Here is a 22566-nt window from a genome sequence, read left to right as displayed (position 1 = left end):
AGAGAACAGCAAGGGCTGCTGGGAGAATAAGATAAAGCAAAAAGCTGGAAAGATAAGAAAAGGAGGAGGCGTGGAAGACGAAAGGACAGATATGTAGTGAATAAAATAACACTAGCTGGTGATCACTGTGATGCAGGTTCCGTCTACTTGACACCAACTACAATGACAAATCTGTCAGCGAATCAGAAAAAGTTACATTTTTCTAATATGCCAAAACATATATGAATAACCCAAATCAAAGAAACAAAGACAAAAATGTTTCATTATACACTGCGATCAATTTGATAGCATACTAGTAACATGAAGTTTGCATGCATTATATTACACGAGAATAAAAGAGAAACAAAACATCAGTAATACAAGAGGAAACTATGGAGGAAAAGAAATGAAAGAATCTTTAAGTAAAATGACGCCCACAGCAGCATCCTGTAAAACAGCTGTTCGGACTCACAAGTGTAACTCCAAACAGCTAGCAGGATCATGCATCACATTTAATGGACATTTACCCTGCAGCACCTGGAGGAGATGCAGCCTGCTTCCCAGTCATTACTGTCACTCCGAGTCAGGCGACCTAATGACCATTTACACTCTGGCTTACCAATTCTGCACTGTGCTACCACCACACCAAATTCCGTTCTTAAATTTAACACTTTAAAGTTTCTTTACATATCTCTTTATTTTTGGAAATCCACATGAACCACTCTTCTCATCGGCATAAACTAGATCCAACGTACAGCGCTTTGGTTTGCTGGTTATTTTCTTCTTTTATAACAGTGGTGAAGAACTCCAGGAGCAAATGCCAGGAGTTGAGTTTTCGTGAAAACAAAACCATGACTGGTGTGTTAACTGCATGCCAAATTAATCAGAGCACACAAGGCCAAATTGCCTCTTACGTTACTGTATGACCGGTTGCTGACAAGCAATGTAGCATTTAATAGGCTACTTTTTAAATGGAGTGTAGTGTTCACTCCACAAAAAACTGTTGGGGGGGGCATTTTATCAGAATACAGCATAGAAAATCTGCTTAGAAATGTAGGAAATATTGGATAGGATAGAAAAACACAATGTAATTCCGCTAAATAAAACACATCACATTCATTATTAGTTTCACTTGTTTTCATTTTGAATAAATATATAAATAAATAATAATAAACAAATTGTTAAAACTTTTTTTTTTTAAAACAATTCCAGTGCTGGTTCCATGGTATCAGAATTTTGGATAGTCGTCATGGAAACATTAATTGGTCAAGGTTGGAAAGATTGGCAGAACAGGCAGCCAAGTGACAGAACTCTGATCCAATAGAAATCACAATTGTCAGATTGACAGCACTCTAGCCCAATGGATTGGGGGGGCACCAGGGGGGGCCAATCATTATTTTTAGCCCCGCCTCTGGACTATATGTGTCTTAGCTTAAAACACAAAAACATCAAACTGTCAGCACGTTAGCTGGTCGCTCACGACCAAGCCTGATTGTAATCGGTAGACTACTCACCACATTATCTTCACTTCACCTGTTAAACTGACACTCGGCTGTCCTGCTGTTATTACAGACAACCACAGGCAGTGGCTGCAGAATGAAAATAGGGGAAACACTGCAATGGATATTTGCCGTTATTTTTGGCTTTAAAATGATACGGGAATCAAGTCTAACATCAGTTTATGTGTATCCTGATAGATTCAAAAACATGTTATGCTCGTCTCATGCTTTTAAAACATCTAAGACTGCAGCTACAGTTCATTTCATTGGCAATTAACCTGCTGTCTCAATTATTGAATCCAAAACCCCAAAGTATTCACTTTAAAGTCACTTAAGACAAAGAAAAGCTGGAATGAAACTATGGAATTTTTACTTTGAAATGATTAATTCATTATCAACGTTGTCTCAGATTAATAATGAAAGCACATAAATTATTGTGCAGCGGAGGATTTTTCCAAGAAACGAGTGTTGGGTCTGGTGTCATTATGTTGGGTGGGGGGGGGGGGGCATAACTCAGCATAACTCTGATTTGAAAGATGCTAATTCTTGTTTGTTCATTGTACTTGGTAATTAATCTGATTCCGAGTCTGATTATAATGTGTATTGGGAGGCTGCAGTGTAATGTTTGCTTGTTAGACTGTGAAGCTCTGAGCGTCTGTGGTGGTTTGGTACAGTATGTGTGAGGCTACTGGCCTTTGAGCAAAAGGTCATTTGTGTTTGTGCACGTAACTAAAGTCTCTGCGGTGGAGTCCAACAAAAACAAAGGACCATCAGATACAAACAGTAGGCCTTCTTCATAACCGTAGATGTTCTTCACAGTCATGTAGGTTTAAAAATAGTTAAGAGCTGTGATTTCCATTATAGTAAAATAGCTCATGAGTGATGATTTACTGTGGTAATCAATTTGGTTATGATTAGAAAACAATCACTTTCTGCATACAGTACATCATTGGATTGTGATATAATGTAGTGTAGTCCATTCATTTGCACCGTGATAAGTTACACTAATAAAGCAAAGTAATAGAAGCAAAATCGGATTTTGTGTCGTGGGGAAAAAATGTAACATTTCAAAACAAACGAAACAAACTTTAAAAAATGTTCACATTAGTTTCTGGATGCAGCTAAACTTCACTTCACAGACAACGCAGTTGAAAAGATAGTCCCTCCAAGATTTAGCGGTCTTTTTTATAGATTGTTGCGGCCCAAAATGCCTGATTTTGCGGGAGCTTTTGTAAAAAAATTGTGATAAAAGTTGCGTCTTTTGTATGTTTGTTGCAATGAAGTTGCGGGAGACAGTGAAAGTTGCGAAAAAAAGTTTTTTATAGTTCTTTAAAAATAAAAAGGAAACTTGTTTCGGGGAGAATAAAACTACTCTGGGCTGAGTTTTCTTAGTAACCTTACCAAAAAGACTCAGGATGCTGCAAATGTTGGTATAATATGAAAATGGCTGGTGGATTTAAGACAAAAAATAATAATTTATTGAATGAATCAAATATGAACATATCTGTCATTGTCAGTGGCTTGTTGATCTTTACATTGTTAGTTAATTTCCTATCCTGGCCTGGGACACACATTCATACGGTTTGATAAAGTACTTATTGGACTTTAACTTATCATTGCACTTACAATAACGAGCGCAGCTGTCCTCAATTTAGGTCATCATGTCGTCTCATCTCCGGTTTTTTCTGCATCCACCGTGTGTGTGTGTGTGTGTGTGTGTGTGTGCCTGCGTGCGTGCGTGCGTGCGTGCGTGCGTGCGTGCGTGCGTCAGTAGCAGGGGGAACTGTATGAGCAGCAGCCCCGCCCACTGCAGACAGCCGACAGGATTGAGACCGCAGCCGCTGACTTTAGAAAAAAAAACGTTACAGCGTACATTGATGTTAAAATGTATACAGGTTAGCAGGACGGTCTATAATGTTTTGCACCGTCTTTCGCTGTACGCTTTGTTGGTAAATGTGAGATGTTCGAGTCTCGTCTTCATATCGGAAACAAGCGCTCTCTCACTCCGGCTTGGTCAGTGGCACTCAGACGTAAAGTCTGGCAAGTGGGACTGCTGGGATTGGTTGAAGTCGCGGGAAACTCCGGTTATTGGTCAAATTTGCTGAAAAGTTGCGGTGATTGGTTGAATTCGCGTGAATTGGCATGATCGCGACATCGCGGAATCCTGGAAGGACTGAAAAGGAGCAGGTTAGGTTTCCATTGTAACACTTCCAACCAACAGTTTTTGTTTGGATTGATTGCTGCTGTCCTGATACATTTTCCTCGGGCTATTCTTCTGTAGTCTGCAGATTACGAGGCCATCGGTGTCTACGCTCTAATCTGTTTGGCACCGACGCAGAAGATCTCAGGGAAATGAATTTGAGACATCAAAGTATAACGGAGAAGTGCTGCCTGCCAAATAGCCTGCTGGAGCTGAACGCTTCATTTAGCCAAGAACAGAGTTCACCTCAGTCAATCTGCTCGGCACTTTTGGCAATGTAGTTGTGTTATTTACTTCTGAACCGATGAAATATATTCACATTTGTCTTTGAAAGAGAGATGTACGCAACTTTATGTCATCTGTCTTCAAAGGTACACCAGCAAAGTAATTTATGTAGAATTGCACCTGTTTTATGTCAGAAAATGAAAATAAAATGAGGAGGAGCAGCAGTAGAGAAGACTGTTCCATCTCCACTCGCTGCACTGCGTGGTCATCGCTCTGCTCACAGGAAGCTAGGAAATTAAACCTAAAAGTTAGGAATTAAAACCAGAAAGCAAAAATCCAAACTGTCACAAAAACATTTTTGAAGCATTATTGTTATCTGTTGCATCTCACATCTTGTGTTAGGAACTGCAAATTGTTATTTAAGTTCTTAGAGCCCAAGATGACGTTTTGAGCAACAGTCAAAAAACCCAAAGACACAAAGAAATACCGTTTACATGATATGAAACAGAAAGGGCAAAAGATTGTTGTATTTACTTACTAAATGACCTCATCAAACAACTTGTTTTCAAAGTTGTTAATTCATTTTTCAATGATTGTCTCAGCGCTGTTTGTGCGCATTGTTTGGTTTTCTTTGAGAGCAACACAGACACGATTTGTTATGGTGACCATAAATGTCCTTGCTGTCATTTGGGTACAAAATAAACTAGTCCAGCTTTAACTTTGCAGGTTATTTAAGATCAAAAAGAGAGCAAGAAAAAAAAAACGAGAGAATGGTGAACCAGCACCAGCGGAGGAGGGGACAAAGAGATTGAAAAGGTGGATTTGTGTCAGAAAATGCTTTACATTTGAAGTACTGCCTTGATTTAACTGCTCCATGAGGACTAATACAGCTGCATTACTGCACTGCAGGGACACAGGTGGGAGAGGGAGGGAGGGAGTGATGAAACACAGGCAAGGACTGTAATGAAGATGGAAGGAATGAGTGGGGGAATTAGGGAGAGAAGATAACTTGATTGTCTAGCTGGGAGTTTAAATTCAGGGTTTTGTATTACAGGAAGAGGAGGGATGGACGTCAGGGAGGTGAAAAGGTAAAAGGAACTTAAAGGTGATCAGCAGGGCGGAAAAGAGGAAGCTGCCACGAACAAGCCATTTCCACAACATGTTACACAACACATGGACGCAGATTCACACACACGCACATAGAACCAGACTCACACATACGGGCACATGGACACAGACTCACACACATACATACACAACTGAGGGACAATAGGTCCTGACGACTCTCTAGCAGACCGTCGCCTGTCTGCTGCCATCACTCTGGGCAGTGTGTGTGTGTGTGTGTGTGTGTGTGTGTGTGTGTGCTTCTGTGCGTGTGTTTGTGAGGTGACACGACACATGGCCTGTGACAGTTATCTGAAGTGAAGTCGGGAGTCTGACTCACCTCCGCTTCAGCGGACGCTCTGCGCCGACACCAAACACTAAGGGAGTCCTGCTCACTATGGCTTGTCGGGGTAATACCTTCATCCATCCATCCGTTCATTCTTCTGTCTGACTGTGTGTGTGTGTGTGTGTGTGTGTGTGTTCTTGTTTAACTACATTCGCGGGGTCCAAAAACTGGGAATACAGTATACTTGTGGGGTCTGGACAGCTTTGTGGGGCCAAAATGCTGGACCCCATAACTTCAAAGGGCTGTTTGAGGGTTAAGACTTGGTTTTAGGATTAGGGTTAGAATTAGGTTCTGGTTAGGGTGAGGGTAAGGGTTAAGGTTAGGCAATCTACAGCTACTAGTACACAGGGCCGGCTCTAGCCCTTTGGTTGCCCTAGGCGAGATTGAGTTTTGCATATTTGCACATATTTCCTGCATTCAGGTGAATTTTTCTGCACCTATTTCTACCTTTTTCTGAATCAATTTATGCTGGAAATATCTTACAACCTTGATTACAACCCAAATATAAAAACATAATGGAATATTTAGCAGTAAGGCTCTCATACATTCTGTATTGCTTTTAACTATTTATTCTCCTGTAGATCGACTTCTAATTCTATCTGAGTCACCACACATGAAGCCTAGGCATCATTTACTCCTCCCTCCTTTTTTGCTTTTTTTGTTGAGGAAGTAACCTCCTTAAATGCACATATGACAATTATTCACCTCAATGATACATGAATTAATTTTAATTTATTGATAAACCCCTGGACTGTAATATTTCAGATGTTTTAAGATTTCTGCTCATGTTCAAAACTTTGTGCACATTTAAAATATATCTCATCTGTGCTCTCTGGGATTTGGTAGTCGTGATATTTTGAGAAAGATAAAGTGATAATAGGCTATTACAGAGAATAAAGTCACAATATTTCTGAAAATAATCTATAACTGCACCATAGTCTGCTGTGCATTACGTGATTGCTCTGCTGATACGGTAGATCTCAGACCTGACAGACACAGAGCCCCGTTTGGGTCTCTGAATGAGAGAAAGTTTAGGGAAGTGGCTGTACGCTGCTCTACATCGGAGGTGGAAAACCAAAACTACGGCAGAAATACACAGAGCACAAACGCGACAAACTGCACAGACCACGGAAGGCGAGCTGCAGCAGCTCCGTGGTCTGTGCTGCTGCTCGTCTCTATTGTTACAGCGAGAGTGGACGCTAAGCGACGCACAGGTCTGCTTCAGAGCTCCATGTGTTTGAGTCTGACCCATGGACTGGAAACGTCACGTCACGGGAACTTCAAACTAAATCATTATTATCATTATCATTAGTTTTCCCCCAATTAGGAAATGATTGACAGTAATCATCAATTCAATCTAATAATTAGGGTTGACATGAAAACGTGTGGCTGAGGGGGCGCCCTAGGATGATCATGTTTAATAAACATGTTTTATTTTGCTTGTCATTCCAATTCTATTATTAATGAGAAGTAGACCTAAGGGCGACACCGCGCCACATTTGACGCCCTAGGCAATCGCCTAATTCACCCTGACTGTACATCTTCACACTGACAGAAGCCTTGTTGGTACAATTTGCAGACTGATCTTATGAAGTGGCGTATGTATGACATGCCAATTCGTATGCCATTTTTGGCGTGTTATCAAGACGCATACTCGCTTTTTAGCATGTTTATCAACGCCGTTTGGCCTCCATTGATTTACATTACCTCGCGATTGCGTGTGAATTGACTCCGTAGCGAGTAGAATGAAAGGGCGAAAATCCGCGTTGGGAGGTTGGTCGGGGTGAAGGATGGGTCAAACACAGGACTTACACCCAGGAGAGAGGGAGAGTAACACACAAATACTAAGCTGTGTTTGTGTCTGCTTGTGTGGTTCCCAGTTAAACCTCCTGTAATTTGATTTGATCTTTTACAGTCTTAGTGTGGGGTTCTGTAAAGACATTTCCACACCCGGGGGAGAAAATTCAGTTTTAGTACATTTGTCTTTATAAATTGATTGTTTCAGCTTGCTCTTCTGCTTTCCTCGAGGCATACTGTAATTCTGTTTTTTAAACCCCCCTCCGCCCCCAAAAAAAAAAAAACAGTAAAGCTTTATCCAGGCAAGCAGCTTAAGAAGACTCAGAGTCTATGCTGATGGCTGAGCTATTTTGTGGGGTTTCTATAAACAAAGACTGCTTTCCAACATGGATTATTACTGTAGGAGACAAGGGGAGACATGCAACTTTGTAACAACAGTTTGTGTTTGACCCGTTCCTGTTTCAACATGACAATGACCCCCGTGCACAAAGCCAGCTCCATAAAGAAATGGTTTTCTCAGTTTGGTGTGGAAGAACTTGACTGGCCTGCACAGAGCTCTGACCTCAACACCATCCTTTGGGATAAACTGGAACGAGTCAGACTATCACCCAACATCACCTCACTAATGCGTTTGAGGGATGAGCATGGGATGGGAGCAAATCTCTGCAGCCAGGCTTCAAACTCTGGTGGAAAGTCGGAAACTAGAAGAGTGGAGGCTGTTAAAGCTCAAGATGCACCGAACAATCGGACAATTCCGGTCACCGGCAACAGGTGTCTGCACAGTACTGGAAATGGATTGTATGCTGTAGTCTGGTCACAGTTTTTTTTTTTTTATTATTAAATAAGATAAATAGATTTTTTGTTGTGAAACTGTTGGATATTGAACTTTTTTTTCTCTCTCTCTGCCCTTCAGGTCAGAGATGCTCATGGCCACCTATCAATCAAAATATTGACCAGTTGCCTCACTCCGTGTATCCATCACCCTCTGACTTGGCTGGCAAGATCATACAATCCATCTACAAAAGTGTATGTATGTTTTTCTTCACACAAACACACACACTGCTTAGCGCACAGGTCAGTCGATCCATCAGCAGAGGCAACATACTTCAGTCAATACTTTGGAGTTGGGGAGGGAGGAGGGTTGTCCTGTGTAAGGTGATACCTCAAACACAATCGACAGAAAAAGCACAATGGAGTGGGACTTTGTTTAACTAGAAGGCAGCTTAATTAGAATAACTGTTAGAGATTATTAGGGCTGTGTAGAGAAGATGAAGTGTAAAGTTTTATTTACTCATTATCTCTCATTTATGGCCAATACGTTGTGTTGTTGTAGCGCCGCCTAAATGTGCAATGCTAAAATAAAGTCTCCTTTTTCGTTTGTATAAAACAACGCAGACCAGTTGTGCGGGAACTATTGAGCTGTGTGCAGTTTACTGACGCCACCTTACAGAACGTTTTGAGTACTGAAATTCAAGCCGTTACCTTTGAGTGCCATTTAGAAAAATGTGAAATTGCCCGGTGCAGCTTTAAGTTACTTTCCAAGCAGCTTGTCACATCCCTACTAAAGATTCATGGGGCACGGCCGCTTCAGGCATCCATGTTGAAAACCTGGATCAGGGACGTGGGCACAGAGACATTGTGATGTTAATTTAGAGGGGAAATGAGGAGACGAGACACCTAAAAAAGAAGAGCCTGAAGGAAGCATCGCCTTCTTTTTCCATTACTGGCCTAAATCGATTTGGCTAAAAATAAAACCGGCAGGACTCCGCTCTGATCGTGTTGCATTCACGTATGACCGCACCGGCCAAGTGTCACATCAGATGCATAATCCAACCTGTGTTTATTTATGTGGAAATGGAGCTGCTGTCTGCCAGACTGTGAGTCTGTTCTTTACTCTCTTTCGCCATTTCCTGCCAACTGAAACACAGAAGCCCAAACAAGACTACACTTGCAGACTAATGGATCAGATTACATCTCAGATGGCACAAACATTGACAAACAAACACCTGCGTAATGTATAGATTTCATTATTAGTTTCCTATATTGATGTTTGATGACAGTAAATCTACACAGCTGATTGTCATGAGGCAACTTTTGGAGGAACAACGTAATAGTTTTCATATTTTCGTGTCATTGAATCTTTTTGTCTAATTCAGCACGTTCAGCAATATGAGCATGTAAATTGTGGCTGAGCGGCTAACCTCAGTAGCAATATTACTGCTCATTGAGCCATCCGATGCTGTATAACGACCGTTCTGAAGCGGGAAATCTGTTAATTAAGGGCTTCGGGGTTGAAACGTGAACAAAATATTCATGATTTCCACTCAGAGTTGACTAAATCCTTTACTTGTTTTTTTGTTTTCACAGCTTTTTTTTAAAGTGCTTGCAGTAAAATAGGAAAAAGTCAAATTGTTTAAGGGCGTTTTCACACCTGAAAGTCTGAACCAAGGTTCATGTTTTTGTTACATTGTATACATTTGATCCGGAAAGTTGTGGTTTCACACTGCAGTTATGCAAGCGCACTAAAGAACTACCTGTGAGAAAACTACGTCTTCACATACGTGAGCTGCGTCTCCCGACAGTTGTAACTGATTGGTTTGTAGACGGGCTTCCCCGTCCTCTCGTATCCTCTCTCTTTCTGTTTTGTTGCATTGTTGAGAAGCAAGACACAGGAACTTTACTTACTGGTTTGAGGAGCTGCAGCATTTATTCAGAGACAAACTGAAACCTACGCTGTACATTTACTACCACTTAACAAGTAAACTGATTTATTCTCTGCTCTGTTAGCCGACAGCTGTCTGCTCTGAGCACATTTACCGTCACTCTCACATACACGTAAGCTTGGTTCGGATAGCGTTCACACTGCACTTTGTCAAACACACCAAACACTGTAAAAAGCAAATGTCACGCGGTGGAAACAGTCGCTGGTCTATTGGACAGAATATCCGAGTGAAACTCGCCGACACTTCTGGTCTCAGAAACAACGTCAAACAACGGTTTTCTGGTTCTGCTTTAGTGTTTCTAATATTTAAGAAGAAGGCGAACAATATGAGCAGCTGACAGACAGCGAGTGAAGGAGAGGGAGAGAGTTGATGATGTTTTGTCCCACGGACGATCAGCAATGTATGGTCATATTAGGTTATGGATCTGACAGTTATCATCCTTTAAGTATATAAGTCCGTATTGTGCAAGGTGGAAATGACGGCTAGTAAATGCACAGTTTTAGGTTCACTTCCTATATTTCGGGTCGGAATGAGTTCTCACCTAAAGTGATCAAACTCTAGAGCACTTGGAAGCGAACCGAGACCCCTGTTTTCAAGCGAACCAGAGTTCAGTTGTTTGGTCCGCACCAGAGTTCGAATGAGTTTGGTTAAAAAGGACCAAACAGCTCAGGTGTGAAAGCAACCTTATATTTGTCCCCATTAGAATGAAACGGCTGGCTGACTGATCAACATGTGGAGCTATTTCAGAACATAACATGTTAGACATCACTGCACTAGGACTGAATCGTAAATAACAGGCTACAGTAAGAAGATTTCCTCTCTCTGCTATAAACAAAGTAACTTGTGAACAAGACAGACAAGAACAAACAGCCAATGTACTGATTGAACAGACGTTAGCTGTAAGGTAGTCTGGATCAACGACGGTTCATTAACCGGATAGTTTCATCGCCGCTGGAAGTTCCGCTGGATGTCCCTCACTTTCCTCTTGCTTTTTGGCTTTTTCCCTTTCTTTTATTGTGCTGTATATCTTTTGTGTGCGTGTTATAGGTTTACAAAGTGAAAAAGCCCAAAGTCCACTTCAAAGGGACCATCTCCAACACTGTTCACAAACTGCTCCAAACAGCTCTATTGTAGTCCAGCCTTTACTTCCGTGACAAACGTGCGTCACTTTGTAACACACGTTATAATGGTCGCCTAGCTGCTAGCATGGCACGCCCTCATACTCTGCTTCTGACTGGCTAGTAGTCCTTACCTAGCTACTGCACATGTGCGACTCCCAACAAAGATGGAACAGTGAGAGGTCTCACTCTGTAGCTAAAACAGAGAGCTCAACACACAGGGTGAAAAGAGGAGCTGCAGCAATGTGCAGTACAACAAAAATATGATGTTTTTTGAAAATTAAACCATGTAAACCTATCCTGGTACAACCTCTAAATACAATTATGAACCTGAAAATGAGCATAATGTAAGCACTTTAAACTCCGGTCGAATCAAACAACATTAACCGGAACCTCTGAGCAACGTAACACACTGAAAAAGGAAGTTTTGGAAAAAAATGTGGATCGTGTCACAAGGCAGGCCTGCTTGTTTCTTTCAGGGAATGATTGTAATGATTTACAAAGAATATGTTGACGACATTTACTCTCTAAATGGGACGTTGTGGGACCGATTGTTGGGATTGCTGTGGACGTAGTACACACAGCAATACACTAGTAAGAGCAAATGGTTTAACCATGTATCCAGCTAATTTAAATAGCTCACGTTTCTGTATTATGTTAACAGTTAACTTCATTTAATATTGTATGTGGCGTTTTCTTTTGCGGGGTGCAAATGTTCCACCGAAAACAAGTTCCTTCCCGAGACTATTTTACAGAGCCACCGTTGCTGGGTCCGGAGTTTAGCGCCGCCCAAGAAGATTGTGATTGGTTTAAAGAAATGCAGGAGTGTATTCTCCTGTTGCCAGACCTTCCTCCGCAACGCTGTGGAGATAGGTCTGGCAGTGTGAGACTAGCTGTAAGGCAGCTGGAAATGTCCAAACTGATCATGTGTGTTGAGTCTCAGCCTCCAACCAACTCTCACACTGTCTCACACTGAATACGAGAGAACCTCAAAGCCACTTTTAATGAAAAATGTGTTGTATAGGCCTCCTCCGCACACAATGTGCACCAGGATTAGCTCCACATTTCAGCACCAATATTGGTCCATAAACATTACAAAGAAAGCAAAAATTCAGAATCAGTTGTATTGGTCAATTGTGCTTTTGCATACAGGGAATTTGACTCTAGTTTCTAGTACTTTCATAAATATCATCAAAAACAGAAAATATTGGGCAATAAATAATAATACTAATACTATGATTAGGTGAGAGAAGACTGTCTGTCTCTGGTACTGGGCTACAAGTCTGTCTTTTCCACAACTTGTACATTAAATTCTTCACTGTCAGTCCCTGGACTGGGACAAAGGACTGACTATAGTAGTACTAAAGGGAGAAACACAATTGCTAAAAATGCAATTAGTTGATCACAAAACACCTTCCGTGTATGTTAAGTCAATTTCTGTGCCTCAGTTTAAACCGCCCGGGATGGATTCCCACCCTCTCAAATCTTTGAATTGATTTTTTTTATATTTTTTGCAACATCTGACGTTTGTTTTGCATCCATCAAAAGATTGAAACCTTAACTCATTGGTTTTCTTTTGGCCATTTGGGTGCAGCACAACAAGCTGTAAACACATCACTAACCAGTTGGCTATTTACTCATCCCGATGAATGTAAGTCAAGTATTCACTCTTCTTTTAGCTCTGTCTCTCTAGCTAACTCCTCCTTTAGCTGCTAAATGCTCCATTACACTTTGTTCACCAGCTAATGTAAAAATATTGATTAAAGTAGCTTTACGTAGATATTTAGCTGTCTTGATCAATTATGCTTATGACTGTAATGCAGTTGAAATGATAAGATGTTCTTAGTTGAAGCATATCATTTATGTTGAGTGTCTAGATTACCTAGACTGGATTTTGACAACAGCAAAACACTACACTATCAACTGCAGTGTTAGGTAAATACATGAAGAGACTGTGAACCATCAAAACAAGCAAAGATTTTTTTTCTTTGGCACTAAGTGACAGTTAGTGCCAAAGAAATTCCCAACGCCTCCAGTGTGAAGTGATAACACTAGGCACTCAGTGAGAACAACCAGTCCTACTGTGCTTCACTGTACGGTATGACCTCATGCTTTTTTACAGAATGTATTATGGAGATCTGTATCTCTTTTTTTTTTTTAAAGCAGCAAAATATGTTTTGATGTTGAATGAAACCCTGTATTCTGTTCTGCAGTGTCCAACTCCAGCTGCACTTCACTACATCAGCACAATTATTGTAAACAAAAAGAGCAGCAGCGAAGAAGAAGACATCCAGCCTCAAACAACCTCCATGCTGCGCTGCTCGTTGTCAGCCACTGGCTCGGATTTGGAGGGAGATTTGTTGGAGTGAGAGCGATTGCTGGAAGCTGTTCTTCCAGACAAAAAGGCTCAGGCTTTCAGAGTCTCTGATGAAGACAGATTGTGAAAGAAGTCACCCCCAACATGTTTATTCTCGTCAGAGGGGAGCAGCCTTTCTGCATTATTTTTTATTTTAAACGACAGAGGTATTATCAATCATTTGACAGTGCTCACAACCACCTCTTTCCCCCCATGTAGATATTTGCTGCTAAAACCAAAAACACCTCAAACCACAAATCAACCATTTGATTTGCGAGGCCATTTTTTTGCCTCGCAAATTTCATCTGCTTTTAGTCGTGTTGCTGGAAGCAGCTAGAAGTTAGAGCCATGCCCAAAGACTTCTGTGGTGAGTTTTGGCGATACGTCTAGTGCAGGGGGGTCGAACTAATTTTAGTTCATGGGCCACATAACCCTAATTTGATCTCAAGTGGGCCAGACCTGTAAACCACTCCAGAAACTTTATCTGCCACAGAGTTTCTTGTCAGCTTGATGTTGGCAAACGCAAGTTGCTTCTGCTACGGCAGCGTTCTAAGGCCATTGTAGGAAAAAATAATTATGTTATGGGAGAGAGGGGTAATATTCCGAGAAAAAACTCATAACTTCTAAGATTAAAGTCGTAAATTTACGGAAAAAGAACTCGGATATTCTCTGAGATTTAAGTGTGTAAATTTGGAAGTGGAATAAATGACTTGTCTGCAATTTTTTACACTTTGCAAAGTCATCCAGTGGGCCTGATTGGACCCATTGGCAGGCCCGTTCTGGCCCACGGGCCGTATGTTTGAAACCCCCGGTCTAGTCGATAAAGCTCTACTCTGAATAAAAAGGGAAGACAGAGAGGTGCTGAATTTCCTGCACATTGGACCTTTAAGAGTCCCAGTATTCACGTTTATAAATCCCCTCCACTCAAAAATGTGTATGTCTATACAAAGTTTGTCACTAGAGAGTGTTTTACATTCCTCTCCTGGAGGGGGAGATCTGTGTGCACTTCCCTGAAATCTGACACCCTTCTCTATCTCTGACCTAACGTACTTTTAAACTGCCTTTAAATCTGTCATTCACCAAAGAAAAGAGCAGATACTCAGCATCTTGGCTCAGCCTTTTATCTTCATTGTCATCATCTGCTTATAGGCTAAACGACGGTGGCTGGCCTTGGTAGGAAGCTTCATCTGAATGCTGTGTCCCCCTCAGATGCATTCAGTAAGAAGGGTCTAACATAAATCCATCCACAAATGCTTAAAAAAAAGGGTGTAATCCCATTTATTTTTCCCTTTCAAGACTGTAAAATAACTCCCAAATCCTCTCACCACTAAACGTGAGTCCAAGTTAGCGAAGTGATTGAATTTTGTGGTTCTTTCACAGTCGAATCCGATCAGTATTGATCCGACACATCTGTTGATACCACTCTCTGATGTGCATGAGCTTTGTAGTAATTATTCCCTTTCAAGACTGAAATTACACCATTTGGTCGAATGGCGGCCCAGACCCACAGAGCCGACGGCCAAACGTCGGCAGAAAAGGCAGTTGGGCTGATCAGTCTCCCCAAATTGGTCAAAAAAGTGCCTCGGAACACACCAAAGCAACAGGACGTAATACGTCTCCATAACAGCAGGCGGCGCTAATCTGTATTGTCGATCAAAAATGAAAACCGGCAGCTGATTGGACGAACGGGTCTGGTTCCTCCGGAAATTCAAAGACAGACTTGGCAGCTTGGTTCAGAATACGATCTCATATTGTACTAAAATAGTTCACCGAAACATGTTTCTGAAAACATTTTAAGCGAGAAATAGGCCATGCAGTTGCTGAATCTGTCTTCATTTCAGATCGACAAAGGTCAGTTTAAAAGATTTTCGGCAGATTTTGAGAGACTCTAGTCACGCTCATTCCGCTCCCTGTTTCCTGGTTAGCACTCCACCAATCAGATGGGTCATTTGAGTCCGAATGCCGGCAGTGCCCGCCCCGCCGATTATACATGTCAAATCGGACAAAATGAAAGACGACGGCCCCTCGGACGGACGACGGCACGGAACACACCGAACAGACTCGAGTCACCGACCTCACCAGACTGTCCAACAGCCGATTATCGGCTCTGTGTGTCCAGGCCTTTACCGACGTTACACTGCACTGCAGCACAGATTTTGTTTTCCAGGTAAAGCGGTCTTAAATCTGCTGGGAAGATCTCTCACAGCCTTTAAGCACATAACAAATGCTACCATACGAGCTTCTGCCAGCCGCAGAAGTCATCGCCTCTGTTTTGCCCTGATTGTGGATCGTGGAGATGCAACTATAGAGAGATGCCTCTCTTTGTGACTGCCCTGCTGTCTGAGTGATGACTGCTAAACATCAGCTCTACTGTCACTGGAGGATAACTGAGTGCAATGGCAGGTGATGATGCTTTGGTTAAAAGGCACGCCACAGGAAAACACCCAGCACTGAGCAACCCAACCATGGTAGTGCTGCAGCATCACTCAGGTAATAGAAAGAACTGGAATACAAATTCACATGAATGTTAAATGTTTTTTTTGTTTTTTTTAATTCATTGTATTTTCCACAGATCACCAGAGAGAAGACTTTGCTTTGAGAAGAGGAAACAGGGAAAGAGAGAGAGAGAAAAAGAGAGCTGTTGACCCATATTTACTGTAACATTTTCCCTCTCCTCTCCTCCCTCTATTTCTCATTGACCTCCCTCTTTTACCCCAGATCTATTTTTAGCAGCAGCCGCTCTCACTCAGGCCTAATACAAGAATAGATGCAAGAAACGCAGCAGGAAATCTTCTGCAGGCACTGCATCACAGTTTTCAGGCGTGTCTGTTGATCCCTGCAACACTTAACTTCAATACTTCGATCGGATTTTTAGGGGCATTCTGGTCCTTTAACTGTAGGAGGAGGTTTTATTGAACTATAAATCACTTAACAACAGCATCTCGCTGATGATGATGGGGCTCTATCGCCTTCTCTCTCCCCAGCAAGTCCATCCTCCACGTTCTTGTCTTTTTTTTTGATGCAGACGTTTATTCGGGCATCACTCTTTTTCTTGCAATGCTGGCTGCACAATGACAATACTTCAAGCTGTTTGGTTTCTGAATATCAACCATTATTCTCACTCTGAATGAACTAGAAAGAATGTGGCCTAACCTCTGCATTATTGTTGTAATTATTACTTTTACCACATCTGAGTTGGTAAATCGTTGAAGCCACAAAAAAAACAAAAGTATCTGATGGTGCTGTTGGGTGCAGGGAAAAAATAACCGTCAGTGCAACATTTTGCCTACAGGGGCCCATCGAGGACATTTTTTGCTTTCATTTATGAATATTTGATCTGTCAGCGAATAAATTATGAGCAGGATTAAATGCCCAAAGGTCTTGTTTTATAGGCATTTTATGAACCTTAAACGACATTCTGACCCAGGTTCCTTTTTTATATTGCCAATTTGAAACTTTTAGTATATTTTGACCTTGTATTATTTGTTGGGTAGTCAGAAAGTATTAGAGCAAGTTATGTCATATACAGTGGCACTCATGCTTAAGTTGACTAAAAAGAGGAATAAAATAATCATCTTTTGGAAATTGATCTTAATGCCTTAATTTAAAAAATTAGGAAGAATCCAACCTTTAACATCCAACCAATTTTCTTTGTGAATGAATAATGTATCGTAAATAAATAAATGTTCTTCCTTAAAATACAGGAGGCATAAGTCAGTACACCCCTATGTTAAATTCCCATAGAGGCAGGCAGACTTTTATTTTTAAAGGCCAGTTATTTCATGGATCCAGGATACTATGCATCCTGATAAAGTTCCCGTGGCCTTTGGAATTAAAATAGCCCCACATCATCACATCCCCTTCACCATACCTAGAGATTGGCATGGGGTACTTTCCATAAGATCATCTCTCAATGCAAATCAAACCAGCTATTAGGCTAACTGAAATAAAACCATTTTTATTCCGTAACTTTACGGAACAAACAGCGCTGCATCACAAGAGTAACCGGATGTGAAGTAACGTCTGATTTTAAACCAAACCACAATCTTTTTCTCAACTTAACTGAGCCATTTTTGGGCCTACCATGGGTAGGAATAAACAATCTATATTGGTGTATGGTTTGGAGCACAACAACAAAAAGCAGGGCTCCACTCAGAACAACTGCTCCATGGTGATACCAGAGGGGGAAATCTCCAGAGTCAGATAAAAGAAGACTGTCCACTGTCAAACTACGTTTGTTTATGCTTCATGCTGAAGCAGGAAGTAGCGTGAATAATAGTGAATACTGTGAACGAGGAGGTTGGGATGATTGGGCTTACTAAGTGTTTGAGGGACAGAAAGTCAATAAAAACTACAATAACAATGTCCATATCGATGTCTTTGATGTCCTCTGTCCCTGTGAGCCAGCACCGTCTGTGTTTTCCTTAAGTCCTACGATGCACTGGTCCCAACAATCAAATCCATCCGTAAAAGTTGTTTATCTCTTCATCTCTGTTGCTAAGTGCTTAGTGATGTGGTTTATGGCGTTTTTTCATTACATGGTACCGGCTCGACTCAACTTGTTCAGGACTCCCCCGTCTGTCGCTAGCGATGATGACGCAGTTATTAGTGACGATTCTCTCCAACCAATCAGTAGTCTGCGGGTTTTCACGTCACCTTTTTGGTATCGCCTCAGCTCGCTTGGAACCTTCGACTGAGGTGATACTAAAAAAAAAAGTACCTGTTAGCAGGTACCAGGGACTTTTTTTCATAATGGAAAACCCAAAAAGTAGAGTCGAGGCGAGTCGAGCAGGTACCATGTCATGGATAAACGGCATTAGACATTACCTAACAGTTAGGGCGGCACTGATGTCTTCTACCTTTGATTTTCTGTTCTGTTCCTTTCTGTAGGTGGCTATTGCTATCCAGTTCCTATTCTTAAATATTCCTTCCAACAAACTGAAAATGTAAAACACAACAAAGGAAGACACTCTAACTAGACTGGATCACATCATTAGGTTGCAGATACTGTAGAAGCAAAACAAAAACTTGCATGAAATGTCCAGTAAATGTCAAGTTAGCGACAATCTCATATGAGCCGATGCAACCTGTGCAACCTGCGTTGTTTTTCTACTTTTCCGTCCTGGAACAACACCACACTTTATTGCTCTGTCTCCCCCCATGTTTTTAGTCCTGATTCATAAGAAAACCTGAAGCTTTGCTGCAGATTCAGTCGAACTCACTCTCCGCTCTCTCCTCACAGCGTCTGGAGAACACTTTTACAAAATTTTTAATATCAACCGGAGTGAGATGATGTGCCTGCCACACAGCTAACGTAATATGCTTTGATCTACTTTTGACACTGCAACTAATGGAGAGAGAGACAGCCAGATTTGATAAGAGGAGAGGAGAAACACAAAGGGGAAAAGACCCACTTTTTTCTTGGCTCTTCACACCACAAGCTCCTGTCACAGCAAACCCTCCACTTTCTCCCCGTCCTTATCGCTAGTCACCAACCACCTCCATCCCTCCCCTGATCCCTCGCCGTCCACCCGCCCGGCTCAATGACAAACAAAGGTCAAATGTTCCCTCCTTTATTTATTGAAATCTCCCAGCAGCCACCATTCTCATAAAGGAGCTGATGAGGCTTTGATGCAGCGTTTAAAGACAAAGGGAGGTGATCGTCCTCTGGTTCTTACTGTGTGTGTGTGTGTGTGTGTGTGTGTGTGTATCTACATACATGAGCGTGGGAAGGCAGGACACACCAGCTGCATGCTTTACTTATGATGATACACACACACACACACACACACACACACGGAGGAGTGACCATGCTTTCCTTGAACTAGACAGCAGAGCAGTTTAAAGTGTTTAAAGCTATTTCTTTGGGTCTTAGTGTCTGTAGTGAAGAAGCCTCTGTAGAAGATTTAAAGCTGTGTGTGTGTGTGTGTGTGTGTGTGTGTGTGTGTGTGTGTGTGTGTGTGTGTGTGTGTGTGTGTGTGCTGTTGTGCTTCCATCTTTGTGAGGACCGGATTTAGACCTCGAGAGTGTGGACATTTTGTTTTGGTCCTTACTTATCCCAAGACATTGATTATTTTAACGTTGAACGGAAATTTTAATTCTCATTTTTTGTATGAAGGAATACAAACTACTAAATGACACTGCAGCTATCAGGTGTAATTTTCCAGTTTTTAATATAGCACAGAACAGTTGTTAGACATATTGCAGAAACAGCGTCTAAGCTTCAGGACTCTGGGTGGCGGTCAACTGATGTTTGAGAGCCAGTGTTGCTAAGCGAAGCGTCGCCAACTTTGCTGCTCGTGAATGGCACATCATGGCTGTGTATAACCTTCGAGTGATGATACAAGATATTTTTTTTCTCCTATAGAGCTCAACAGTGTGGTTTTGGAAGTAAAAATCGGATTCATTTTCTGAATAAGGATTTGAAATAGCCCATATGTTTAACCATCCAAGGTAGACTGACCACGAGCTCAGGTCTCTGCAGGGTAAATCCAGACAGCTAGCTAGACTATCTGCCCAATCAGAGGTTTCTGTTGCACGACTAAAACAACTTTTGAACGTACACATGTTCCACCAAAAACAAGTTACTTCCCAAGGCTATTTTGCAGAGGCACTGTGGCTCCGTCCAGCGCTTAGCACCGCCCAAGACGATTGTGATTGGTTTAAAGAAATGCCAATAAACCAGAGCACGTTTTTCTCCCATCCCGGAATGCTGTGTGGACTAGCCAGACCCTCCTTTGCAGTGCTGTGGAGGAAGGTCTGGCAATGCGAGACTAGCCGATACCCACAGCCCAGGTATCGTAACTGTAGGCTGTCGGGGGTGAAAAAGTTGGATCGGTGTGGGCATCCCTAATTATGTACCGTTATCAGTTAAGGACATCTGTACCTTTACAACATTCAACATTTTGGAGGACCCAATCTAGGTTAAGTTTGCATTGTACTTTGAAAATAGAAACTATCTAGCTTAGCTTGCTAACGTTAGCACTGAATAGTATTTTTTTTTGTTTCTCTTCAAGATGGACAGTGCATAGTGATGTGGTTTAGAGATAACCAGTCACAGTTAGGGTGGCACTGATGTCTTCCACCTTTGATTCTATGACTCCCACTAGACGTTACTTTCCATTGACACTCTGTGCTGTATTTGTCCCTGATTGGTGCATTTATATACAGTGCTTCTGTCAAAGAGCTTTGTCCCTCTCATTCACACCGATGGCAACGAGCTACTGAAGCGCTGGAGAAACCATTGGGAGCAATTTGGGGCTCAGTGTTTTTCTCAAGGACACTTTGGCATGTGCTATTAGGAACTATTTTAGAGCCCAGACACAGATATTGTACCAATCAAGTCACCAGTAACCTATTGAGTCAGTCTAGTAAGTTCACTCACACCTGGAGGAGACTAATGTACAGTAGGGGGCGCTGTCACTGCCGGAAGACCAATACAACTGGAAGGAAGTTCTTGTTTTTGGTAATTGCAATGGAAAAGGATTAGTGAAAAAAAATGAGATTTGTTTTTCAGAATTGTGTCTTTAAAAAAAATGTAAATAAATGTTTCACACTGGCCCTAAATCCTCTTCCCTATTGACCGAATAAGTAGAGTAGGCTGCACAAGTCACAACAAACCAATGAAATTCATTAGCAACAGTGCATTTTAATTTTAGTTGGAAACATAATGTTTAAGTCAATGCATCGATGGTCCTCACAACTATATGTAGCATATAGCAGCGTGTATGTAGCTGCTGGCACCATTGACTTTGCAGAATTGACCTACATGTGCAGAGCGTTGAGACTCACACCTGAGTTTACCGAGCCCAGTTCTGACTCATCCTCTGTGTGTGTGTGTGTGTGTGTGTGTGTGTGTGTGTGTGTGTGTGTGTGTGTGTGTGCGCGCGCGTGTGTGCGTGTGCGTGTGTGTGAGAGAGAAACCCGGTGTGCGCTGCCTGCGTCTTCAATTTATTACGTCGCTGTATGACGCACAGTAGCGAGAGCCAAGAGAGAGGAGAGGAGAGGATGGAGGAAAGGAAGAGGGAGAGGGCAGAACGAAAACAGGGGGAGACAAGATATGGAGGAGAGGGGGATTTTCTCAGACACCCAGCATGCAATGACCTTAGTTTTATGTCAAGGCTGAGGCCTCTTTCTCTCTCTCTCTCTCTCTCACACACACACACACACACACACACACACACACACACACACACACACACACACACACCCGGTGTCATCCATGTGGACACGAGGACGTCATGCCGCGTCTTATTCCGCTCACATCCCTGCCGCTTGTCTGTCCAGCCTCTCCCCTCCGCGTCTCCGCTCCAACACACACACACACACACACACACACACACACACACACACACACACACACACACACACACACACACACACACACACACAGATGTAATCCCTATAGTAAACTACGGAAACTACACCCCCCCCCTCCCCTATGTTACCGTCAAAGAGCAGGAAATAACATTTGAAGCTCTGCAACTCCCCGCAGGATTATTCTAAAAGTGTTAGCAGGAATATTGTAGGCTATAGAAATATTGATATACTATATTATTTATAGAAATATCTTCTGACCCTTTTTCTTAACATCTCCGCCCTGCAAAACACACACACACACACACACACACACACACACACACACACACACACACACACACACACACACACACATTCCTCTGCCTTTGATTCTCTCCATCCATCCATCCCTCCACATGGCAGAATAAAAAGCGGTGTGTTCTTACTGATCGTCCGGGATCCTATGCAGCCCATGTTGTCTTACAGAGGCTTGTGCAGCTCGGGGAAAATACAATCCATCCGTCCAGTGGTCATTTCTCCCCGGATTTCTTTCTTTCTCTTTCTCTGCGCTTTCCCCTCTCCTCCTCTTCTTTTTCTCCTCCTGTCTGTCTCTTCTTCTTCACTGTCCTCCTCTCCTCCGTATGTGAGAAAGAGAGAGGGTGTGCATGTGCTTGTCATCCGCGTCGCTTCCTTTCTCTCTCTCTTTCTGCCTATACCGTCGTCATACACTCCTGTTCCCCCCCTCCGTCATTGTCGATGTCGCCCTATCATTCTCTCTCTCTCTCTCTCTCTCTCTCTCTCTCTCTCTCTCTCTTTTTTGACGCTCACATATTGAGACACACATGAAGGCTACACACAAATACAGTCCAGCTGTCAAAGGTAGATTAGACACACTCATATCAAACACACACTGGCTGAAGT

The 22566-nt window shown here is 42.2% G+C and overlaps 1 protein-coding gene across 4 annotated transcripts in view; it reads right to left on the bottom strand.

Moving 5' to 3' along the window:
• Positions 1–22355, bottom strand: part of LOC144529376 (uncharacterized) — a 60526-nt gene extending 38171 nt beyond the window's left edge. For 3 of the 4 annotated variants that reach the window (XM_078268435.1, XM_078268436.1, XM_078268438.1), the window contains exon 1: positions 22092–22355. In XM_078268435.1, coding sequence (XP_078124561.1) covers positions 22092–22119 — 28 coding nt within the window. In that variant the 5' untranslated portion in view covers positions 22120–22355. The remainder of the gene's footprint in view (positions 1–22091) is intronic. The other variant, XM_078268437.1, reaches the window with a different exon arrangement.
• Positions 22356–22566: the final 211 nt, after the last annotated feature.

This window comes from Sander vitreus, chromosome 14 (genome assembly GCF_031162955.1).
Source record: "Sander vitreus isolate 19-12246 chromosome 14, sanVit1, whole genome shotgun sequence".
NCBI classification, from domain to species: domain Eukaryota; kingdom Metazoa; phylum Chordata; class Actinopteri; order Perciformes; family Percidae; genus Sander; species Sander vitreus.
This window is presented reverse-complemented; position numbering and strand designations above follow the sequence as displayed.